This window comes from Anomaloglossus baeobatrachus, chromosome 3 (assembly GCF_048569485.1).
Source record: "Anomaloglossus baeobatrachus isolate aAnoBae1 chromosome 3, aAnoBae1.hap1, whole genome shotgun sequence".
Lineage (NCBI taxonomy): Eukaryota > Metazoa > Chordata > Amphibia > Anura > Aromobatidae > Anomaloglossus > Anomaloglossus baeobatrachus.
Genome location: NC_134355.1, coordinates 702,647,503 through 702,671,303, shown reverse-complemented (window position 1 = coordinate 702,671,303; position 23,801 = coordinate 702,647,503). Strand labels below are relative to the sequence as shown.

The 23,801-nt window shown below is 52.1% G+C and overlaps 2 protein-coding genes across 2 annotated transcripts in view; both read left to right on the top strand.

Annotated features, from left to right (window-relative positions):
- Positions 1–23,801, top strand: part of LOC142297119 (uncharacterized) — a 210,761-nt gene that overhangs the window by 134,169 nt on the left and 52,791 nt on the right. Inside the window, exon 8 of the mRNA XM_075341387.1 lies at positions 12,830–12,851. Within this exon, the coding sequence (XP_075197502.1) occupies positions 12,830–12,851 (22 nt within the window). The remainder of the gene's footprint in view (positions 1–12,829; positions 12,852–23,801) is intronic.
- The window catches only part of LOC142297117 (uncharacterized), a 66,705-nt gene continuing 43,516 nt past the window's right edge, over positions 613–23,801 (top strand). Inside the window, exons 1-3 of the mRNA XM_075341385.1 lie at positions 613–711; positions 12,965–13,080; positions 14,747–14,852. The gene's annotated coding sequence lies outside the window, so the exon portion shown is untranslated. The remainder of the gene's footprint in view (positions 712–12,964; positions 13,081–14,746; positions 14,853–23,801) is intronic.

Below are 23,801 nucleotides of genomic sequence, written 5' to 3'. Positions count from 1 at the left end.
TTTACATGCGTTTTTTGCTGTAAAAGCAGGATCCGCTTTTGCAGCAAAAAAACGTTATGGACGGATGTTAAATAAACGTAGTGTGAAACCAGCCTAACCAGCGCCAGCGACGGCAGCCCGTGATGTCAGAGCGAACTGCGCCTGAGTGAGATAGGGAAATGCGACGAGGAGGAGGGTAACGGAGACGTCAACGCATCAGCGACAGAGGCGGGGAGCAGAACATGCCCCGCCCATCTTCCCACACAGCTCATTAGCATATCCAAGTCCAGGTTTATACCGTTCTATGTGGGGTCTGGAGGGGAGTCAGGACAAGCTGCAGCCTCACACAGCGCGGCCCCGGAGCGCGGACACCAGAGGGGAACATCAGCTGACAGGGGCCCTTCTCTGCACAGCTCCGCCCCTGTCACATGGCAGTGACGTCATCGCAGGCCCTTCACACCACTTTCGTGCCGAGCTCCGCCCCTATGATCACATGGCAGTGACGTCTTCACAAGTCCATCATCCACTCTTCTCTATATAGCTCCGCCCTCCTGGTCACATGTTGTTACGTCATCACAGGTCCGTCGCCACTTCGTTTTTGCAGAGCTCCGCCCTTGTCACATGACGGTAACGTCATGGAAGGTCCTACATCTTTGCATGCTGTTGTCTCTGGTGTCTGCCGCACTACAGAGGACATCTTCACACGCTGCGTTTCCTGTGGTGCGGTATGAGGTGAGGTGCCGCTCCCCCGGTCACACAGTGCGGTGTCGTCTCTATAATTCTGTGGTGATTTACGCGCATTCTGTGACCGCAGACGTCTGAGCCCCGGAGCGCGCACAGCACACACTGTCAGGACTCTGGTGTAGTCGGCGACAACGGCGCTCACGTGACCATAAAGATGCGATTTACATACAATCGCCGACATTCTGTGCAATGTGGAGGGACGGCCCCCTTGTCTCCTCTGTAGATTGTACCTGTCTGTCTCCAGGTGGAGGGACGGCCCCCTTGTCTCCTCTGTAGATTGTTCCTGTCTGTCTCCAGGTGGAGGGACGGCCCCCTTGTCTCCTCTGTAGATTGTACCTGTCTGTCTCCAGGTGGAGGGACGGCCCCCTTGTCTCCTCTGGAGATTGTACATGTCTGTCTCCAGGTGGAGGGACGGCCCCCTTGTCTCTTCTGTAGATTGTACCTGTCTGTCTCCAGGTGGAGGGACGGCCCCCTTGTCTCCTCTGGAGATTGTTCCTGTCTGTCTCCAGGTGGAGGGACGGCCCCCTTGTCTCTTCTGTAGATTGTACCTGTCTGTCTCCAGGTGGAGGGACGGCCCCCTTGTCTCCTCTGTAGATTGTACCTGTCTGTCTCCAGGTGGAGGGACGGCCCCCTTGTCTCTTCTGTAGATTGTACCTGTCTGTCTCCAGGTGGAGGGACGGCCCCCTTGTCTCTTCTGTAGATTGTTCCTGTCTGTCTCCAGGTGGAGGGACGGCCCCCTTGTCTCCTCTGTAGATTGTACCTGTCTGTCTCCAGGTGGAGGGACGGCCCCCTTGTCTCCTCTGTAGATTGTTCCTGTCTGTCTCCAGGTGGAGGGACGGCCCCCTTGTCTCTTCTGTAGATTGTACCTGTCTGTCTCCAGGTGGAGGGACGGCCCCCTTGTCTCCTCTGGAGATTGTACCTGTCTGTCCCCAGGTGGAGGGACGGCCCCCTTGTCTCCTCTGTAGATTGTACCTGTCTGTCCCCAGGTGGAGGGACGGCCCCCTTGTCTCCTCTGTAGATTGTACCTGTCTGTCCCCAGGTGGAGGGACGGCCCCCTTGTCTCTTCTGTAGATTGTACCTGTCTGTCTCCAGGTGGAGGGACGGCCCCCTTGTCTCCTCTGGAGATTGTACCTGTCTGTCCCCAGGTGGAGGGACGGCCCCCTTGTCTCCTCTGTAGATTGTACCTGTCTGTCTCCAGGTGGAGGGACGGCCCCCTTGTCTCCTCTGGAGATTGTACCTGTCTGTCCCCAGGTGGAGGGACGGCCCCCTTGTCTCCTCTGTAGATTGTACCTGTCTGTCCCCAGGTGGAGGGACGGCCCCCTTGTCTCCTCTGTAGATTGTACCTGTCTGTCCCCAGGTGGAGGGACGGCCCCCTTGTCTCTTCTGTAGATTGTACCTGTCTGTCTCCAGGTGGAGGGACGGCCCCCTTGTCTCCTCTGGAGATTGTACCTGTCTGTCCCCAGGTGGAGGGACGGCCCCCTTGTCTCCTCTGTAGATTGTACCTGTCTGTCTCCAGGTGGAGGGACGGCCCCCTTGTCTCTTCTGTAGATTGTACCTGTCTGTCTCCAGGTGGAGGGACGGCCCCCTTGTCTCTTCTGTAGATTGTACCTGTCTGTCTCCAGGTGGAGGGACGGCCCCCTTGTCTCTTCTGTAGATTGTACCTGTCTGTCTCCAGGTGGAGGGACGGCCCCCTTGTCTCCTCTGGAGATTGTACCTGTCTGTCTCCAGGTGGAGGACGGCCCCCTTGTCTCTTCTGGAGATTGTACCTGTCTGTCCCCAGGTGGAGGGACGGCCCCCTTGTCTCCTCTGGAGATTGTACCTGTCTGTCCCCAGGTGGAGGGACGGCCCCCTTGTCTCTTCTGTAGATTGTACCTGTCTGTCTCCAGGTGGAGGGACGGCCCCCTTGTCTCCTCTGTAGATTGTACCTGTCTGTCTCCAGGTGGAGGGACGGCCCCCTTGTCTCCTCTGTAGATTGTACCTGTCTGTCTCCAGGTGGAGGGACGGCCCCCTTGTCTCTTCTGTAGATTGTACCTGTCTGTCCCCAGGTGGAGGGACGGCCCCCTTGTCTCCTCTGTAGATTGTACCTGTCTGTCTCCAGGTGGAGGGACGGCCCCCTTGTCTCCTCTGTAGATTGTACCTGTCTGTCTCCAGGTGGAGGGACGGCCCCCTTGTCTCCTCTGGAGATTGTACCTGTCTGTCCCCAGGTGGAGGGACGGCCCCCTTGTCTCCTCTGGAGATTGTACCTGTCTGTCCCCAGGTGGAGGGACGGCCCCCTTGTCTCTTCTGTAGATTGTACCTGTCTGTCTCCAGGTGGAGGGACGGCCCCCTTGTCTCCTCTGGAGATTGTACCTGTCTGTCTCCAGGTGGAGGGACGGCCCCCTTGTCTCCTCTGTAGATTGTACCTGTCTGTCTCCAGGTGGAGGGACGCCCCCTTGTCTCCTCTGTAGATTGTACCTGTCTGTCTCCAGGTGGAGGGACGGCCCCCTTGTCTCCTCTGGAGATTGTACCTGTCTGTCTCCAGGTGGAGGGACGGCCCCCTTGTCTCCTCTGGAGATTGTACCTGTCTGTCCCCAGGTGGAGGGACGGCCCCCTTGTCTCCTCTGTAGATTGTACCTGTCTGTCCCCAGGTGGAGGGACGGCCCCCTTGTCTCCTCTGTAGATTGTACCTGTCTGTCCCCAGGTGGAGGGACGGCCCCCTTGTCTCTTCTGTAGATTGTACCTGTCTGTCTCCAGGTGGAGGGACGGCCCCCTTGTCTCCTCTGGAGATTGTACCTGTCTGTCCCCAGGTGGAGGGACGGCCCCCTTGTCTCCTCTGTAGATTGTACCTGTCTGTCTCCAGGTGGAGGGACGGCCCCCTTGTCTCTTCTGTAGATTGTACCTGTCTGTCCCCAGGTGGAGGGACCGCCCCCTTGTCTCTTCTGTAGATTGTACCTGTCTGTCTCCAGGTGGAGGGACGGCCCCCTTGTCTCCTCTGGAGATTGTACCTGTCTGTCCCCAGGTGGAGGGACGGCCCCCTTGTCTCTTCTGTAGATTGTACCTGTCTGTCTCCAGGTGGAGGGACGGCCCCCTTGTCTCCTCTGGAGATTGTACCTGTCTGTCTCCAGGTGGAGGGACGGCCCCCTTGTCTCTTCTGTAGATTGTACCTGTCTGTCTCCAGGTGGAGGGACGGCCCCCTTGTCTCTTCTGTAGATTGTACCTGTCTGTCTCCAGGTGGAGGGACGGCCCCCTTGTCTCCTCTGGAGATTGTACCTGTCTGTCTCCAGGTGGAGGGACGGCCCCCTTGTCTCCTCTGGAGATTGTACCTGTCTGTCTCCAGGTGGAGGGACGGCCCCCTTGTCTCCTCTGGAGATTGTACCTGTCTGTCTCCAGGTGGAGGGACGGCCCCCTTGTCTCCTCTGGAGATTGTACCTGTCTGTCTCCAGGTGGAGGGACGGCCCCCTTGTCTCCTCTGTAGATTGTACCTGTCTGTCTCCAGGTGGAGGGACGGCCCCCTTGTCTCCTCTGTAGATTGTACCTGTCTGTCTCCAGGTGGAGGGACGGCCCCCCTGTCTCTTCTGGAGATTGTACCTGTCTGTCCCCAGGTGGAGGGACCGCCCCCTTGTCTCTTCTGTAGATTGTACCTGTCTGTCTCCAGGTGGAGGGACGGCCCCCTGGTCTCCTCTGTAGATTGTACCTGTCTGTCTCCAGGTGGAGGGACGGCCCCCTTGTCTCCTCTGGAGATTGTACCTGTCTGTCTCCAGGTGGAGGGACGGCCCCCTTGTCTCCTCTGGAGATTGTACCTGTCTGTCTCCAGGTGGAGGGACGGCCCCCTTGTCTCCTCTGTAGATTGTACCTGTCTGTCTCCAGGTGGAGGGACGGCCCCCTTGTCTCCTCTGGAGATTGTACCTGTCTGTCTCCAGGTGGAGGGACGGCCCCCTTGTCTCCTCTGGAGATTGTACCTGTCTGTCTCCAGGTGGAGGGACGGCCCCCTTGTCTCCTCTGGAGATTGTACCTGTCTGTCTCCAGGTGGAGGGACGGCCCCCTTGTCTCCTCTGGAGATTGTACCTGTCTGTCTCCAGGTGGAGGGACGGCCCCCTTGTCTCCTCTGTAGATTGTACCTGTCTGTCCCCAGGTGGAGGGACGGCCCCCTTGTCTCTTCTGTAGATTGTACCTGTCTGTCCCCAGGTGGAGGGACGGCCCCCTTGTCTCCTCTGGAGATTGTACCTGTCTGTCTCCAGGTGGAGGGACGGCCTCCTTGTCTCTTCTGGAGATTGTACCTATCTGTCCCCAGGTGGAGGGACCGCCCCCTTGTCTCTTCTGTAGATTGTACCTGTCTGTCTCCAGGTGGAGGGACGGCCCCCTGGTCTCCTCTGTAGATTGTACCTGTCTGTCTCCAGGTGGAGGGACGGCCCTTTTGTCTCCTCTGGAGATTGTACCTGTCTGTCTCCAGGTGGAGGGACGGCCCCCTTGTCTCCTCTGGAGATTGTACCTGTCTGTCTCCAGGTGGAGGGACGGCCCCCTTGTCTCCTCTGTAGATTGTACCTGTCTGTCTCCAGGTGGAGGGACGGCCCCCTTGTCTCCTCTGGAGATTGTACCTGTCTGTCTCCAGGTGGAGGGACGGCCCCCTTGTCTCTTCTGTAGATTGTACCTGTCTGTCTCCAGGTGGAGGGACGGCCCCCTTGTCTCCTCTGTAGATTGTACCTGTCTGTCTCCAGGTGGAGGGACGGCCCCCTTGTCTCCTCTGTAGATTGTACCTGTCTGTCTCCAGGTGGAGGGACGGCCCCCTTGTCTCCTCTGTAGATTGTACCTGTCTGTCTCCAGGTGGAGGGACGGCCCCCTTGTCTCCTCTGGAGATTGTACCTGTCTGTCCCCAGGTGGAGGGACGGCCCCCTTGTCTCTTCTGTAGATTGTACCTGTCTGTCCCCAGGTGGAGGGACGGCCCCCTTGTCTCCTCTGGAGATTGTACCTGTCTGTCTCCAGGTGGAGGGACGGCCCCCTTGTCTCCTCTGTAGATTGTACCTGTCTGTCTCCAGGTGGAGGGACGGCCCCCTTGTCTCCTCTGTAGATTGTACCTGTCTGTCTCCAGGTGGAGGGACGGCCCCCTTGTCTCCTCTGTAGATTGTACCTGTCTGTCTCCAGGTGGAGGGACGGCCCCCTTGTCTCCTCTGTAGATTGTACCTGTCTGTCTCCAGGTGGAGGGACGGCCCCCTTGTCTCTTCTGGAGATTGTACCTGTCTGTCCCCAGGTGGAGGGACCGCCCCCTTGTCTCTTCTGTAGATTGTACCTGTCTGTCTCCAGGTGGAGGGACGGCCCCCTGGTCTCCTCTGTAGATTGTACCTGTCTGTCTCCAGGTGGAGGGACGGCCCCCTTGTCTCCTCTGGAGATTGTACCTGTCTGTCTCCAGGTGGAGGGACGGCCCCCTTGTCTCCTCTGGAGATTGTACCTGTCTGTCTCCAGGTGGAGGGACGGCCCCCTTGTCTCCTCTGGAGATTGTACCTGTCTGTCTCCAGGTGGAGGGACGGCCCCCTTGTCTCTTCTGTAGATTGTACCTGTCTGTCTCCAGGTGGAGGGACGGCCCCCTTGTCTCCTCTGCAGATTGTACCTGTCTGTCTCCAGGTGGAGGGACGGCCCCCTTGTCTCCTCTGCAGATTGTACCTGTCTGTCTCCAGGTGGAGGGACGGCCCCCTTGTCTCCTCTGTAGATTGTACCTGTCTGTCTCCAGGTGGAGGGACGTACCCCTTGTCTCCTCTGGAGATTGTACCTGTCTGTCTCCAGGTGGAGGGACGGCCCCCTTGTCTCCTCTGTAGATTGTACCTGTCTGTCCCCAGGTGGAGGGACGGCCCCCTTGTCTCTTCTGGAGATTGTACCTGTCTGTCCCCAGGTGGAGGGACGGCCCCCTTGTCTCCTCTGGAGATTGTACCTGTCTGTCTCCAGGTGGAGGGACGGCCCCCTTGTCTCTGTAGATTGTACCTGTCTGTCTCCAGGTGGAGGGACGGCCCCCTTGTCTCCTCTGTAGATTGTACCTGTCTGTCCCCAGGTGGAGGGACGGCCCCCTTGTCTCTTCTGTAGATTGTACCTGTCTGTCCCCAGGTGGAGGGACGGCCCCCTTGTCTCCTCTGGAGATTGTACCTGTCTGTCTCCAGGTGGAGGGACGGCCCCTTTGTCTCTTCTGGAGATTGTACCTATCTGTCCCCAGGTGGAGGGACCGCCCCCTTGTCTCTTCTGTAGATTGTACCTGTCTGTCTCCAGGTGGAGGGACGGCCCCCTGGTCTCCTCTGTAGATTGTACCTGTCTGTCTCCAGGTGGAGGGACGGCCCCCTTGTCTCCTCTGGAGATTGTACCTGTCTGTCTCCAGGTGGAGGGACGGCCCCCTTGTCTCCTCTGGAGATTGTACCTGTCTGTCTCCAGGTGGAGGGAAGGCCCCCTTGTCTCCTCTGTAGATTGTACCTGTCTGTCTCCAGGTGGAGGGACGGCCCCCTTGTCTCCTCTGGAGATTGTACCTGTCTGTCTCCAGGTGGAGGGACGGCCCCCTTGTCTCTTCTGTAGATTGTACCTGTCTGTCTCCAGGTGGAGGGACGGCCCCCTTGTCTCCTCTGTAGATTGTACCTGTCTGTCTCCAGGTGGAGGGACGGCCCCCTGGTCTCCTCTGTAGATTGTACCTGTTTGTCTCCAGGTGGAGGGACGGCCCCCTTGTCTCCTCTGGAGATTGTACCTGTCTGTCCCCAGGTGGAGGGACGGCCCCCTTGTCTCTTCTGTAGATTGTACCTGTCTGTCCCCAGGTGGAGGGACGGCCCCCTTGTCTCCTCTGGAGATTGTACCTGTCTTGTCTCCAGGTGGAGGGACGGCCCCCTTGTCTCCTCTGTAGATTGTACCTGTCTGTCTCCAGGTGGAGGGACGGCCCCCTTGTCTCCTCTGTAGATTGTACCTGTCTGTCTCCAGGTGGAGGGACGGCCCCCTTGTCTCCTCTGGAGATTGAACCTTATTGGTTTTCCTCAGCACCTATACTTATCCAGCTTGATGATGTTTCACAGTCTTTTATTGTAGAGCGGGGTCCACACCTTTTTTACCTTGAGAGCCACATTGTAGAGATGAAGACGCAGATAAAGCCAGTTTAGCTGTAGAGGAAACAACTGGAAACGAATGTGTAGAACTTCAGCAATGCAGTGAAGCTTGAAAATGTGCAACTTCATAACTCAGTGTGAAATATGACATTGCATGTGTTCTGCCAGTCTTTCAAAATTTGGATTGTAACTAGTGAGAACCATACGCATGCAGTCTTACAGATGTTCATCAGCACATGAATACAGCACCCGAGCCAGCATCAGGTCATGAATGCAGTGCCACAACCACCATCAGCACATGAATGCAGCACCACAGACACCATCAGCACATGAATGCAGCACCACAGACACCATCAGCACATGAATGCAGCACCACAGACACCATCAGCACATGAATGCAGTACCACAGACACCATCAGCACATGAATGCAGTACCACAGACACCATCAGCACATGAATGCAGCACCACAGACACCATCAGCACATGAATGCAGCACCACAGACACCATCAGCACATGAATGCAGCACCACAGATACCATCAGCACATGAATGCAGCACCACAGACACCATCAGCACATGAATGCAGCACCACAGACACCATCAGCACATGAATGCAGCACCACAGACACCATCAGCACATGAATGCAGCACCACAGACACCATCAGCACATGAATGCAGCACCACAGACACCATCAGCACATGAATGCAGCACCACAGACACCATCAGCACATGAATGCAGCACCACAGACACCATCAGCACATGAATGCAGCTTCAAAACCACCACCAGCACATGAATGCAGCACCACAGACACCATCAGCACATGAATGCAGCTTCAAAACCACCACCAGCACATGAATGCAGCGCCAGAACCACCATCAGCACATGAATGCCACACCACAACAACAGTCAGCACATAAATGCAGCGTAAAAACCACCGTCAGTACATGAAGAAATCACCATGCTTAGCCACATGTTCAAATTTGTTTTGCATGAACCTACAACTCCCAGTTTGTCCTTAGCAATGGTGAGGAGATGATGGGAGTTTATATCAATAATTAACAGACTGAGGACTATACAGGAACCACAATACTGATAAGACGCAGCAATATCACAAATAATCATTACATCCAGGTACCTTATAGGTGACATCTTCTCTGATCTGAGTCGTTCCTGTCCTTTTTGTCTCCCCATAGTACAGACGCCATGATGAGGTTTTGTGCCCACCGCTTGTCTCTGAAGACGTCTCTCTTTATTCTTCAGCAGCACTTCCCTACACAGCACCTTTACAAATAAAAGTATCATTATACTGCCCCATAAATATAAATATCTCTCATGCTGTGCCCCTGAATAAAGAACTGCTGTGCTTCCTTCACGAGATATCTCCAACCACACACACACTGCCCTTATTCATAATATCTCTCCACACTGCCCCTCTTTAAAATATCCCCCATGCTGCCACTCTTCTTAATATCCCACCACACTGCCCCTCTGCAAAATATCCCCTGTATATTGCCCCTCTCCATAATATTCTCCATACACTGCCCCTCTTAATCTATCCCCCCTACACTGCCCCACTCCATTATATTCCCCCATGCTGCGACTCTCCTTAATATCCCACCACACTGCCCCTCTGCAAAATATCCCCTGTATATTGCCCCTCTCCATAATATTCTCCATACACTGCCCCTCTTAATCTATCCCCCCTACACTGCCCCACTCCATTATATTCCCCCATGCTGCGACTCTCCTTAATATCCCACCACACTGCCCCTCTGCAAAATATCCCCTCTATATTGCCCCTTTCCATAATATTCTCCATACACTGCCCCTCTGCAAAATATCCCCCCTACACTGCCCCACTCCATTATATTCCCCCATGCTGCGACTCTCCTTAATATCCCACCACACTGCCCCTCTGCAAAATATCCCCTCTATATTGCCCCTCTCCATAATATTCTCCATACACTGCCCCTCTGCAAAATATCCCCCCTACACTGCCCCACTCCATTATATTCCCCCATGCTGCGACTCTCCTTAATATCCCACCACACTGCCCCTCTGCAAAATATCCCCTCTATATTGTCCCTTTCCATAATATCCCCCCTACACTGCTCCACTCCTATTATTCCCCCATGCTGCCACTGTCCTTAATATCCCACCACTCTGCCCCTCTACAAAATATCCCATAATATCCCCCCTACACTGAACCTCTTCAAAATATCCCCCCACACTGCCCCGCTCCATAATATTTTCCCATGCTGCCACTGTCCTTAATATCCCATTACACTGCCCCTCTGCAAAATATCCCCCCTATATTGCCCCCTCCATAATATCCCCCCTACACCGCACCTCTTCAAAATATCCCCCCACACTGCCTTTCTCCAAAATATTCCCCCTCACCCTGCAATTTTGTAAAATATACCCCTCACACACACTGCCCCTCTGAATAAAGTACTCCCCCCCCCCCCCCCACACTGCCTCTTACAAAGCTGTGGCCCTTTCAAACAGTGCCCCATTATGTGCCCTAATCTCCTCCTCACTGATCCACATTGATTAAACCTTGCCTCTTCGGCTCCTCCATGGAGCCCTTACCTCTGCCCGCAGCAGTGTGATGATGTCAGCAAGGTGCTGATCTCATCACGCTGATGGAAATTGAGGCCCTAATGCCGGCAATTCACTGTTCAAATGTATTTACAGCTGAGAGGCACAAATACTTTTGATCACGAAGGAGGGAGCTGCAGTCACCGCAACCACCGCTCTCCTCAGCAGCATGGACGCCGGGCTCAGGATTGCACAGAACAGTGCGCTGCCTCCTGGGCCTGCTGTGTCAGCTGTGCAGTGTGTGCAAGTGAAGGTAATGCTGCGCGGTGTGCAAACTACTCAGGAGAGCGGTGGTGACCGCAGATGTAGCGACCCACTACAGAAAAAAAAGGAAAAAAAACAGAGCCGACGGATTCCGTTAGACGGACACCAAACGGATGCAGCGGTCCGTTATTTCACAGGAATCAGCTAACAGATTACTGTGAAATAACGGATCCATTGCATCCGTTGACACCACAAAAATAACGGATGCGTCAAAACGACGCAGCAACGGACCCAGCGGAATTCGCCCAACGCAAGTGTGAAACTAGCCTAACAAACAATTCCACTATCTTCTCTCCGTTGACCGACAGCGAGCCACATGTCAGGAGCAGGCGAGCTACATGTCAGGAGCAGGCGAGCCACATGTCAGGAGCAGGCGAGCCACGTGTCAGGAGCAGGCGAGCCACGTGTCAGGAGCAGGCGAGCCACGTGTCAGGAGCAGGCGAGCCACGTGTCAGGAGCAGGCGAGCCACGTGTCAGGAGCAGGCGAGCCACGTGTCAGGAGCAGGCGAGCCACGTGTCAGGAGCAGGCGAGCCACATGTCAGGAGCAGGCGAGCCACGTGTCAGGAGAAGGCGAGCCACGTGTCAGGAGAAGGCGAGCCACGTGTCAGGAGCAGGCGAGCCACGTGTCAGGAGCAGGCGAGCCACATGTCAGGAGCAGGCGAGTCACATGTCAGGAGCAGGCGAGCCACATGTCAGGAGCAGGCGAGCCACGTGTCAGGAGCAGGCGAGCCACGTGTCAGGAGAAGGCGAGCCACGTGTCAGGAGCAGGCGAGCCACGTGTCAGGAGCAGGCGAGCCACGTGTCAGGAGCAGGCGAGCCACGTGTCAGGAGCAGGCGAGCCACATGTCAGGAGCAGGCGAGCCACATGTCAGGAGCAGGCGAGCCACATGTCAGGAGCAGGCGAGCCACGTGTCAGGAGCAGGCGAGCCACGTGTCAGGAGAAGGCGAGCCACGTGTCAGGAGAAGGCGAGCCACGTGTCAGGAGAAGGTGAGCCACGTGTCAGGAGCAGGCGAGCCACATGTCAGGAGCAGGCGAGCCACATGTCAGGAGCAGGCGAGTCACATGTCAGGAGCAGGCGAGCCACATGTCAGGAGCAGGCGAGCCACGTGTCAGGAGCAGGCGAGCCACGTGTCAGGAGAAGGCGAGCCACGTGTCAGGAGCAGGCGAGCCACATGTCAGGAGCAGGCGAGCCACATGTCAGGAGCAGGCGAGCCACATGTCAGGAGCAGGCGAGCCATATGTGGCTAGTGAACCACAGGTTGGGAACCCCTGTTGTAAAGGTTGATGCATCAGAGGTGGGGGTGGGGGCTGTGATGTCACAAGGTCTGTCTTCTGATAAATGGCTTCCATGCACTTTCTTTTCCAAGAAATTGTCTTAGGAAAACTGAAGTTGGCAATTGAGAACTCTTCATGATTAAGTTAGCTTTCGAGGAATGGCGTCATTGGCTAGAGGAGGCAGTCCATCACATTACCGTAATCACAGACCATCAAAACCTGCCAAATCTCGAGTCTGCCAAACCTCTCATCCCCCGGCAGACGAGATGACCTTTATTTTTTACTAGGTTTAATTTTACTGTGGCTTACCATCCAAGGGTTAAAAATATCACGGCAGATGCTTTATCCCGGAGCTTCCCTGGTGGTAGTCATCATGTGAACCCCGTCCCCATTGTGCAGGAGGGGGGGGTCGACTCAGCCTTATGCCCCGACCTGGAGGGGGGTGTCGGAGGCTCGAGAGGACGAAACAACCTCAACATATCAGAAAATCCCGTTAATAACTTTTAATAAATATATCTAAAATGAGAGCCCCCAAAACAGACGCACATATAAGTAAGAGTCGTGTAAATATAGTAAGGTACCTAAATAGGTCCGGGGGTCGTCCTGGCAAAAGAACCAGCTACATTAAACTGACACGGACAATATTATGTACAAGGTGTGAATACTACAGGCTAGGAAATTAGCCATTATTCTCAATCAAGAGAGTCCAACCCTGTAATGTCACGTTTCAGAATTCAGAGGGGTGATACCACTTTCATCAACAGGAATATATATATCTATATATGACACCTCTACAGCCAGCCCTGATGAGCCCTAGAGGTCCCCAGCTATCAATGGAGGGTATGACACTGTTAGGCTATGTGCGCACTGGGGTCCGTTTTTGGGTTTAAAACTGCACGACTTAGCTTCCCCAGCAAAGTCTGTAACTTTTCATTTTTGCTGTCCGCACACGACTTTTTTTTTTTTTTTTTTTTTTTTTTAGCTGCGTTTTTGAGCTAAAAAAAAATTGACATGTCAATCCTTTCCTGTGTTTTACTGCGTTTTTCACCCGCAGGCCTGTTGTCTAGGAGACGGAGGGGTGTCAGTAGGCGGCGCCGGCGTCCTGTGGGTGCGCGGGATCTTTCTGAACTGACTGAGTGCGGTGCGCAGCGGAGGAGCAGGGGCTGCAAGGTGAGGTTGTTTTTTTTTTTTTGTTTGTTTGTTTTTTTTATTTTCAAGCTGTGTGCGGCTGTGCCAGGATGGGGACAAAGAACACGGGGCAAACCCAGCACACGGGGGCAAACATACAGAGCACGGGGCAAACCCAGCGCATGGGGCAAACATACAGAGCACGGGGGCATACAGAGAGCACGGGGGCATACAGAGAGCACGGGGGCATACAGAGAGCACGGGGGCATACAGAGAGCACGGGGGCATACAGAGAGCACGGGGGCATACAGAGAGCACGGGGGCATACAGAGAGCACGGGGGCATACAGAGAGCACGGGGGCATACAGAGAGCACGGGGGCATACAGAGAGCACGGGGGCATACAGAGAGCACGGGGGCATACAGAGAGCACGGGGGCATACAGAGAGCACGGGGGCATACAGAGAGCACGGGGGCATACAGAGAGCACGGGGGCATACAGAGAGCACGGGGGCATACAGAGAGCACGGGGGCATACAGAGAGCACGGGGACATACAGAGAGCACGGGGGCATACAGAGAGCACGGGGGCAAACATGGCTGCAAGGATGCATGAAACATGGCTGCAAGGATGCATGAAACATGGCTGCAAGGATGGGGGGAAACATGACTGCAAGGATGGGGGGAAACATGGCTGCAAGGATGGGGGGAAACATGGCTGCAAGGATGGGGGGAAACATGGCTGCAAGGATGGGGGGAAACATGGCTGCAAGGATGGGGGGAAACATGGCTGCAAGGATGCATGAAACATGGCTGCAAGGATGCATGAAACATGGCTGCAAGGATGGGGGGAAACATGACTGCAAGGATGGGGGGAAACATGGCTGCAAGGATGGGGGGAAACATGGCTGCAAGGATGGGGGGAAACATGGCTGCAAGGATGGGGGGAAACATGACTGCAAGGATGGGGGGAAACATGGCTGCAAGGATGGGGGGAAACATGGCTGCAAGGATGGGGGGAAACATGACTGCAAGGATGGGGGGAAACATGGCTGCAAGGATGAAGAGAAACGTGCAAAGATGGGGGGAAACATGACTGCAAGGATGGGGGGAAACATGACTGCAAGGATGGGGGGAAACATGACTGCAAGGATGGGGGGAAACATGCCAGGATGGGGTACATTTAGCAGGAAGGGGAACATGCCAGGATGGGGTACATTTACCGGGATGGGGGGAAACATGAAAGGATGGGGGTACATGAACATGCCAGGATGGGGAACATTTAGCAGGAAGGGTGACATTTATCAGGATGGGGTATATTTTTCCAGGATGGGGTACATTTACCAGGATAAGGGAACATTTCTGGATGAGGTACATTTACCAGGAATGAGGTACATGCCTGGATGGGGTACATTTACCAGGATGGGGTACATTTACCAGGATGAGGAATATTTACCAGGATGGGGCCATGATGGGGACAAATATACCAGAATGTAGGAAATATATATCCGGATGGGGGACATGTTTACCAGGAAGTGGCCCAGGAAGGGGGACATAACAAAACAATGAAGGGGGAGGGGAGCAACCCGTACGTCTTTATGGGATTTCAGGGTGTTCAGACTTTGAAATGTAGATGTGGATTACAGGGTGACATCTTATTGCTTTCCAGGCTAAAATCCCTTGTGTCTAATATGCTGCAATTTTTTCCAGAGGGATCAATCCAACTGCTGTGTCTGGAAAGGGCAGAGGCTCAGCTTCAATATGTGGTAAGCATGAGCGTGATGTCCCCTGCTGGAGAGAAGAGAAGACTGCAAAGGTAAGGTTACAATCAATTATTTACATAATAGGATTGGTTGGCACTTCGGGAAAAAAAATGGGTTTAGGGCTACAGTTTGGGCACTCGGCCTGTAAAAGGTTCGCCATGACTGACCTAATTGTTTTGGGCGCCCTCATTTACTGTCGGGAAGCCCAAAAGCGACCCTAAGATGACCCTACAGAGTAAAGCACCTAACACCAGAGATATGAAAAATTCAAGGTACTTAACTATTGATAGGTAGGGATCTCTAAGGCTCATCAGGGCTAGTTGTAGAGGTATCTACATATCTAATATATAAAGGTGAATGTATGTGTGTGTGTGTGTGTGTGTGTGTGTGTGTATATGTATATGTCCGGGATTGGCATCCGCACCGTCGCAGCTACAGCCACAAAACTTTGCACACTCACACGTCTGGACCCCGAGAGCATCATAGGCTATGTTTTGAGGGGAAATTTTAACCCCGCGCTTTACAGTTATTCACCAAAAAACCTGCCTCCATTAAAGCGAATGGAGCTGGGAGCCACAGTGCAGCCAGAACTTCAAAAGAATGCGCAGCCACGCCCTTATATGGAATGTTGGCGTGTCACAATACAGCCAGGGAAAGAGGCAGACACAGACAGGGAAAGAAACAGACATAGACAGGGTAAGAGATAGACACAGACAAAGAGACAGAAACAGACAGGGAAAGAGAGGGAAAGAGACAGACGGGGAAAGAGACAGAGATAGATAGACAGACAGGGAAAGAGATAGACGGAGAAAGAGACAGACAGGGAAAGAGAGAGAGAGACAGAGAGATATATACAGAGGGGGAGACAGACATTATAATTACATTTCTATCTATGTGTTTTGTGGTGTTTGTGTGCAGAATACATTTTTGTTAATACATTCTATTTTGTTAACTGCAGTTATTAACCCGGGCGAATCTCTATATATAGATAGATAATGTGTATAGGTTCAGATAGAGGGTACATTTCATCGTATTACAGCACTGCCGAATGTTAAGACTCTGGCTCAGGTGTTCATCGATGCATTGGTGAAGCGTCACGAGGTTCCTTCTGAGGAGGTCTCCGATCGGGGAACCCAGTTTATTTCCTAGTTTTGTAAAGCGTTTTGTGCTGAATTGGGGGTGCGGTTTTCCTTCTCTTCTGCGTTCCACACTCAGTCAGTTGGTGAGACCAAGCCCAAGTGTTTTGTCTGTGAGATCCAGGAGGACTGGCCATCTTACCATTGGCTGAATTTGCTATAAATATTTGTCATCAGGAGTCTTCTGGCAGGTTAACTTGGTGCATACGGTTTTCATCCGCAATTTGGTGCCTTTAGTGGTAGAGGGGCTTCGGGAGCTCCTGAGGAGCAGCGTTTTGCCTCATCGCTCTCTTCTGTTTGGCAAGGGGTTCAGAGTAATTTGAAGCTCATGGGAGACAGATACAAACATGTGGTTGACAAAAGAACGCCTGCAAGGTCCGGACCTAAGTGTGAATGACTATATGTGGTTGTCTATGACTGTGTGGTTGTCTAGCAGGAATATCAAGTTGAAGGTTCCTACCTGGACGCTGGGGCCTAGGTTTATTTGTCCCTTTAAAGTAATCACTGTCACTAACCCAGTAGCATTTCTGGAGTTACCTCAGGCTCTTTGGATCCACAATGTATTCCACAGGTGTCTGTTCAAGAAGTATGTGATACCCTTGGACCCATCTCCATTGCCGCCGGTCCCAATCATGGTTGATGGCAGTTTAGAGCTTGAAATAGCTAAGATTGTTGACTCTCATTTTCTACGTCGTTCCCTATTTTACTTGGTGCACTGGAGGGGTTACGAATGGAGGACAGGATGTGCGTCCCAGCATCGGATGTGAATGCCACAAGGTTGGTCCGATTATTTCATGCTGCCTATCAGGATAAGCCTAGTCCTGAGTGTCCTGAGACCACTCATAGAAGGAGGGGTATTGTCATGGATGTGTCACGGGTGACAGACAGTATTGTGATGTCCAGCTATAGAAGATGTGAGTGAAATTCACTCCTCCTATGCCCTTGGAACTCCAAATTAATAAGCGATTTGTTTTACAAGCGCTTGGAGAAATCAATACAACACACACGTTAGTGGTGTACTGAGAGTTTTTATTTTGTTACATCATGTGACCAGCTTATATAGTATCCCAAACAAAGAAGTAACTGCACCAATAAGAGCCGCCGGGGTGTGTAGAAATGTGAAGCTTCCCGCCCATCAGTGTTATCTGTACCTACGACATCATTCAGTTATAAGATGGTTTCTATAGAATACAAAATGGCTTGTATTCTCTCACAAGCCACCCTTTTGTGACTAACTCTGGGTATATAGGAGTGCGCTCCCCTCATCCTCAGGACTTTCCTACCTGCTTCACCACAACTCCCTACCTGGATATCCATAATTATATCACAATTAGAGATGGGCAGACTTGCAGAAAACCGGGACCGTGGGATCCCTGTTATCATTCCGATCCAGAATCCTGTCCCCGTATAAGTCTATGGGTGTAACAGTGTGTCCCTCCCCCGCCTGTGCTTATGTTTTAATAGTCTGTCTCTCCTTGGTTGTAACATTCTATCCCCCCAGCCTGTATCATATTGCAATCAGGCTTCAGCAGTAACTATTGTCCTTGATTTGGTGGGGTTTGCATATATATTGTTCTCCTCTGCTGGGGGATTGTTTGTTCTTCTCAGTTTGGAACGTCTCCAACCACAACTTGGTAAACAGAACAGAGCCAGGAGTCTAAAGTCCATTCATGAATCAGGTGTCTAGAAGGAGGTGTGCCCACCTAAGGGGCTGATCCCAAGAGAGAAGAACAATGAGACCCATGTTAGGTTGGTTGGATCTCGACTGGAGAAGGACTAGGATCTATAGCTGAGGCTGGATCCTGGGGTCTGTGTGTATGGACTGTTACAGACTGGAGATCCGCGGCCACGTGGGATTGTGTTTTGTTGTTCACCCTGATGGACTCAAGGAACTCATATAAGGACCATTGCCCTATTTTCCCTGGCGTTGGAATATCGGGAGGTGCCCCTGGATCTTTTGCTTTTTGTTGTGGACTCCTTGCAGATTTGAAGGATTTATATTTATGTTTGCTGCTTTATCTTTGTGGTTCCAATAAAGCCCTTTGGATTGTTCCTTGGTCTGGCGTCCCTCACTGCTCTGTTGCATACCCCGTCACAAACTGGTGGCAGCGGTGGGATCAGAGCAGAAAGAATGGAGGACAACGGCCCATTAACATCTGGAATCAGAACCTCAGGATACAGGAACTGGACTGTGGTGAGCCTACAAAGGCCCGTGAATTAGGAGTCGGTTACAAAGGACTCTCTAAGGAGCAACTAATTGAGGCATTTGAAAACTCTTGCCTGCAAGATGGCACCGAGGAACAATTTCCACAGCAAAGGGAGGAAAGACGGGAGCTGGAGGTAAATACCCAAAAAAGTCAATGGGTTGTGTGGTATGAGAAGGAGATGGCACTGCTGGGAGATGAGGCCACCATAGAAGATAAGAGGGAGGCTATTCGCGGAGCTAAGAAGAAGGCATTGCTGGAGAGGCAGCTTGCTGTGGAAGCAGCTAGAGGCTCCAGACAAACTGTAACCACAGCACCCACTATGCGGGAATTCTCCAGAGTGTCCCGCAAGGACTTTAAGCCATTTAATGAAGCTGCAGGTGACATTGAGGGCTTCTTCCAGGACTTTGAGCATCAGTGCCGATTAATGGAAGTCCCAGAAAGAGAGCGAGTCAGACACCTGGTGGGCCTCTTGGAGGGTGGAGCTGCCGACGCCTATAGAGCTATGGACCCTCAGTGGAATTGTGAGTATGGGGAGATAAAACAGACTATTCTAGAACATTATGCTGTAACGCCAGACACTTACAGGACTCAGTTCCGTACATTAGCCTGTGATGGGGAAGTGTGTTTCAAAATGTATGCCCACAGACTGAAACAAGTATGCCATCGCTGGCTGGAGGGAGAGGGGGCCTTAACTTGGCAGACCTTTTTCCAGGTCATCCTAAAAGAACAGTTTTATGCTAAGTGCCCTACTGAGATCCGGGAATGGGTGCGTGAGAGGAGACCAGAGACAGTGGAACAAGCTGCTGCTCTAGCTGATGAGGTGCTCACTATCAAGCCTCAGTGGAAGAAGCTGCTAGCAGAGGGAGCAACAATGACCAGCTCCCCAACACCAGAGGTTCCTTGTCCTTCAGTGCCCAATGTTCCTCAACCTCCTAGATCACCACCTCATGTGGATACCCGTGTGTATGTGCCTCCAGTTGTTTCGACCACATTTTCTGGAATGCGACGAGGAGAGAAAGTAGAAGAACGAAGATGTTATAGCTGTGGGCATCCCGGGCATCTGCGGGCCACATGCCCATCTATCCAGTGGAGTCATCCTCCAAATCGACAACCACCTCCAGCACCTGCACCTCCCTATCAGTCACCAAGGTCTCCTACCTACTTCTCCAGAAGGCAAACTGGAAGGAGTGAGACGCAGCGCAGATGTTATGGTTGTGGGCATCCTGGGCATCTGCAAGCTCACTGTCCAGGTGTTCAAAGGCAGAACAGCTGCAGACCACCTTTGCCTGTCCATTATCTACAGACACCCTCAGCAGGAGAAGAGCTGGATTCAGGCCCTGATGATTTGCCAAGTGACTCTGATATGTTGACTTCCCTACCAGGAGTCTATGGGGTGCGAGCCACAGCCGCCCTTTCTTATGATCTTCAGCATAAACATCTACAGGAGGTCGTGCTGGATGGCCAAAAAGATGTTGGCTTTCGTGACACTGGGGCTTTTCTCACCATAGCGGATCCCCGAGTAATTCAACCAGAAGCAATGCAAAAGGGACCAGGAATTGCCATTGAATTGGCTGGAGGTACTCAAAGATACATTCCAAGAGCGAGTGTAACCCTGGATTATGGCTTTGGGGCAAAACAATGCATCAGCGGTGTGATGAGCGGCCTTCCTGCAGACATTCTCCTAGGCAATGATGTGGGAGATATACAATGCCGATTTGTGGATGCAGAAAGCAGTGTTCAAGGGAAGGAGGATACAAACTGGAGCCGAACATTCAACCCTACATCTTCACCATACACTAAAGAACCTGGAGCCAACACCCAAAATGCAGACGGATTGTCCAGGCAAGAGGAGTACTAAGTCAGGTCCACCATGTTTACGTGTACTTGACAAGCGACCTGTTGAGGTCACTAGTCCGTACACAAATTGAGAGGGGAAGGGATTGTAACAGTGTGTCCCTCCCCCACCTGTGCTCATGTTTTAATAGTCTGTCTCTCCTTGGTTGTAACATTATATCCCCCCAGCCTGTATCATATTGCAATCAGGCTTCAGCAGTAACTATTGTCCTTGATTTGGTGGGGTTTGCATATATATTGTTCTCCTCTGCTGGGGGATTGTTTGTTCTTCTCAGTTTGGAACTTCTCCAACCACAACTTGGTAAACAGAACAGAGCCAGGAGTCTAAAGTCCATTCATGAATCAGATGTCTAGAAGGAGGTGTGCCCACCTAAGGGGCTGATCCCAAGAGAGAAGAACAATGAGATCCATGTTAGGTTGGTTGGATCTCGGCTGGAGAAGGACTAGGATCTATAGCTGAGGCTGGATCCTGGGGTCTGTGTGTATGGACTGTTACAGACTGGAGATCCGCGGCCACGTGGGATTGTGTTTTGTTGTTCACCCTGTTGGACTCAAGGAACTCGTATAAGGACCATTGCCCTATTTTCCCTGGCGTTGGAATATCGGGAGGTGCCCCTGGATCTTTTGTTTTTTGTTGTGGACTCCTTGCAGATTTGAAGGATTTATATTTATGTTTGCTGCTTTATCTTTGTGGTTCCAATAAAGCCCTTTGGATTGTTCCTTGGCCTGGCGTCCCTCACTGCTCTGTTGCATACCCCGTCACAATGGGGATCAGAAACCAGGGATTAAAAATGTTGGTAGAAGGGATAGGGAGATGGGAGTACGTGCGGTGTACTCACCCATGCTCTGTCATGGCGGTGCGCTGCTTGCAGGTCGTGCATTCACTTGTGGAGCAGCCTTCTTATTCATGTAACAGTCAGTCAGGGTTTCTTCTGCGGCTGTTCAGCCCCCACATTACAGATCTGGGGGGCAGTGGGGTCTGTCTCCATCTGCGGCTGCTCAGCCCCCACATTACAGATATGGGGGGCAGTGGGGTCTGTCTCCATCTGCGGCTGCTCAGCCCCCACATTACAGATATGGGGGGCAGTGGGGTCTGCCTCCATCTGCGGCTGCTCAGCCCCCACATTACAGATATGGGGGGCAGTGGGGTCTGTCTCCATCTGCGGCTGCTCAGCCCCCACATTACAGATATGGGGGCAGCGGGGTCTGTCTCCATCTGCGGCTGCTCAGCCCCCACATTACAGATATGGGGGGCAGTGGGGTCTGTCTCCATCTGCAGCTGCTCAGCCCCCACATTACAGATATGGGGGGCAGTGGGGTCTGTCTCCATCTGCGGCTGCTCAGCCCCCACATTACAGATATGGGGGGCAGTGGGGTCTGTCTCCATCTGCGGCTGCTCAGCCCCCACATTACAGATGTGGGGGGCAGTGGGGTCTGTCTCCATCTGTGGCTGCTCAGCCCCCACATTACAGATGTGGGGGGCAGTGGGGTCTGTCTCCATCTGCGGCTGCTCAGCCCCCACATTACAGATGTGGGGGGCAGTGGGGTCTGCCTCCATCTGCTCCGGCTTCTCTTTGTTAGAATAATCAATGTTCAGAACATTTTAGAACCTGAGCTTAGGTTTTGATCTCTCCCCAATCTCCATTATGGAGTCTGTACGATACACGCTGCACACGGTCACCGCACTGGTCCGTTTATCAAACATTTATACAACAGATACTTTCTTCACATTCTTTCAGGATCTTTTTGCTGACAAACCTATAAACAGCAGAGCGACCTATAGCCAATCTGTAACTCCCTGTTCTGTCTAGGTCAACAGGTACACCAAAAAGATTCAGAGAGATAAAACCAGCGGGGACTCCTGCCTTTCACTATGACAATTCTCTCTGTCTTTTCCCATGTCTTACTATTTGGTCAGGCGAATCCCATCAAATTTCATGTCTGAAATTTGGAACCATATGGGTTTTCTTTCTGCTATAGCACACTGCTCTCAGCATTAATCATCATCCATACAATCCACCAATGTTACCATCCAACCCTAAACCAATGACCAGTACAATACTAAATCCACAATTACACTGATCACATCCCATGCACACAGGTCACAAAGGCATAGGTAACTTTCTCAGTTCTTGAACCAGACTCTTTAATATAAAATAACTCACCCAGATTAAAATTAGATGAAACTCTCCGGAAAGTAATGCAAGTGTAAAGAATTAAAATTTCTTACCTTTATGCTGCAGCTATTAGCATTACTTTCCCCAGAAGATCGATTTTTCACTCATGATCTGGATGTATAATGTATGCCTGGACCCCTGTTTGTGAGCAAAATACATTCCTTCTATGCCATTGGAACTCCAAATTAATAAGATTTGTTTTCGAAGTGCTTGGAGAAATCAATACAGAACACACGTTAGTGGTGTACTGAGAGTTTCTGTTTTCTTGCATCATGTGACCAACTTATATAGTATCCCAAACAAAGAAATAGCTATACAAAATGTTAATACAATACAATGTCTTGTATTTTCTCACAAAGATCACAGCGTTTGCCTGCGCAAGCTGACTCCCTCACATTCTATTATTGCTGCTTGATGTATTTGGTATCCTATGTATCTCCTCTGCTTGGTTTTCATCCCTTTCCCTTTAAGACCCTGCGGTGTTCCTCACCCTTTCAGCTGGTTTTCATCAGCACTTCCCTTGGTGTCTTTATATACACCCATTTCTCCTTACTCTGTGCTTGTAATAGGTCTAATCCCCTTAACAAGTCTTCAGTTAAAGCAGTCAGCTTACATCTGTAGAAACTTTGTTGTTGCATTTCCTCTCCCTGTGTCATCTGTAGATGACTTATTTGTTTACTTTCCCCTATTTGTTATCCCTGTGTCTTTTTTAGAGCTTGGTGGGGTTGACCAAGCGCTCATCCCATCCACTCCCTACATACAGCATACTTAAGGGTCAGCCAGGGCCAGGTATCCTGCTCGGCGCATAGGTGCGAAACCTATGTACGGTGCTGAGGAAGCCAGGGCTCAGCAGTAGGCTTGGTCAGGGATCACCATCTTCCCTTTCGTCGTTCGCTTGGTACTTCCCCGTATCTAGCATGACACTTCCTCCCAGGTGCTGCTGGCTTTCAGTCATGAGGTCGGTGCAGGGAGCGATTACAGCCATCACACCTCACCACTTTGACATCTACGCAGATGCAATACAGAGGCGGCTGTGTACCGGGGCGTACTTACAGCCAGCACACTCAGTATCGTGAGCGGTGACTCAAGCTCCTCTGTGCACGCCCCTGTAACTGAAAACCGGAAATCTCCAGAAAGGTAAAAGGTTTATTTTTTTTACAATCGGACAGCAATGTAATGCTATTTACCTGCAGATTAACACTGAAATAGCAGAAATAGCATTTTCCAAGTTGACAGCTTCTCTAGAAGCAAACACCTGCTGAGGGATGTGACTTAGACCGGAAGTGCCTTTACTTGTTATACAGGCATGAATTCTGCTATTTGTGAGTATAATAAAAGCTAGTAACGTTATACACGGACCCCGTATGTTAATGAAGGCTATAAATACACTGATGCTCCAGAGTTCTTTGCACAGTGTTGAAAAGCACAAGCTTGTAAATAAAAGGTACAAATCTTCATCTGATGGACATTTATAAATATGAGGAATAGGGCTGAGCGGAGCCGGACAGTAAAAGTCCGGATCCGCGCGGTTTCAGCGCTATATCTGGGCCAAACCCGGGTGCACGATCCAAACTATATATCTATATATCCGTACAACGACTGAGTTGCAAAAAGCTTAAATTTTCCTT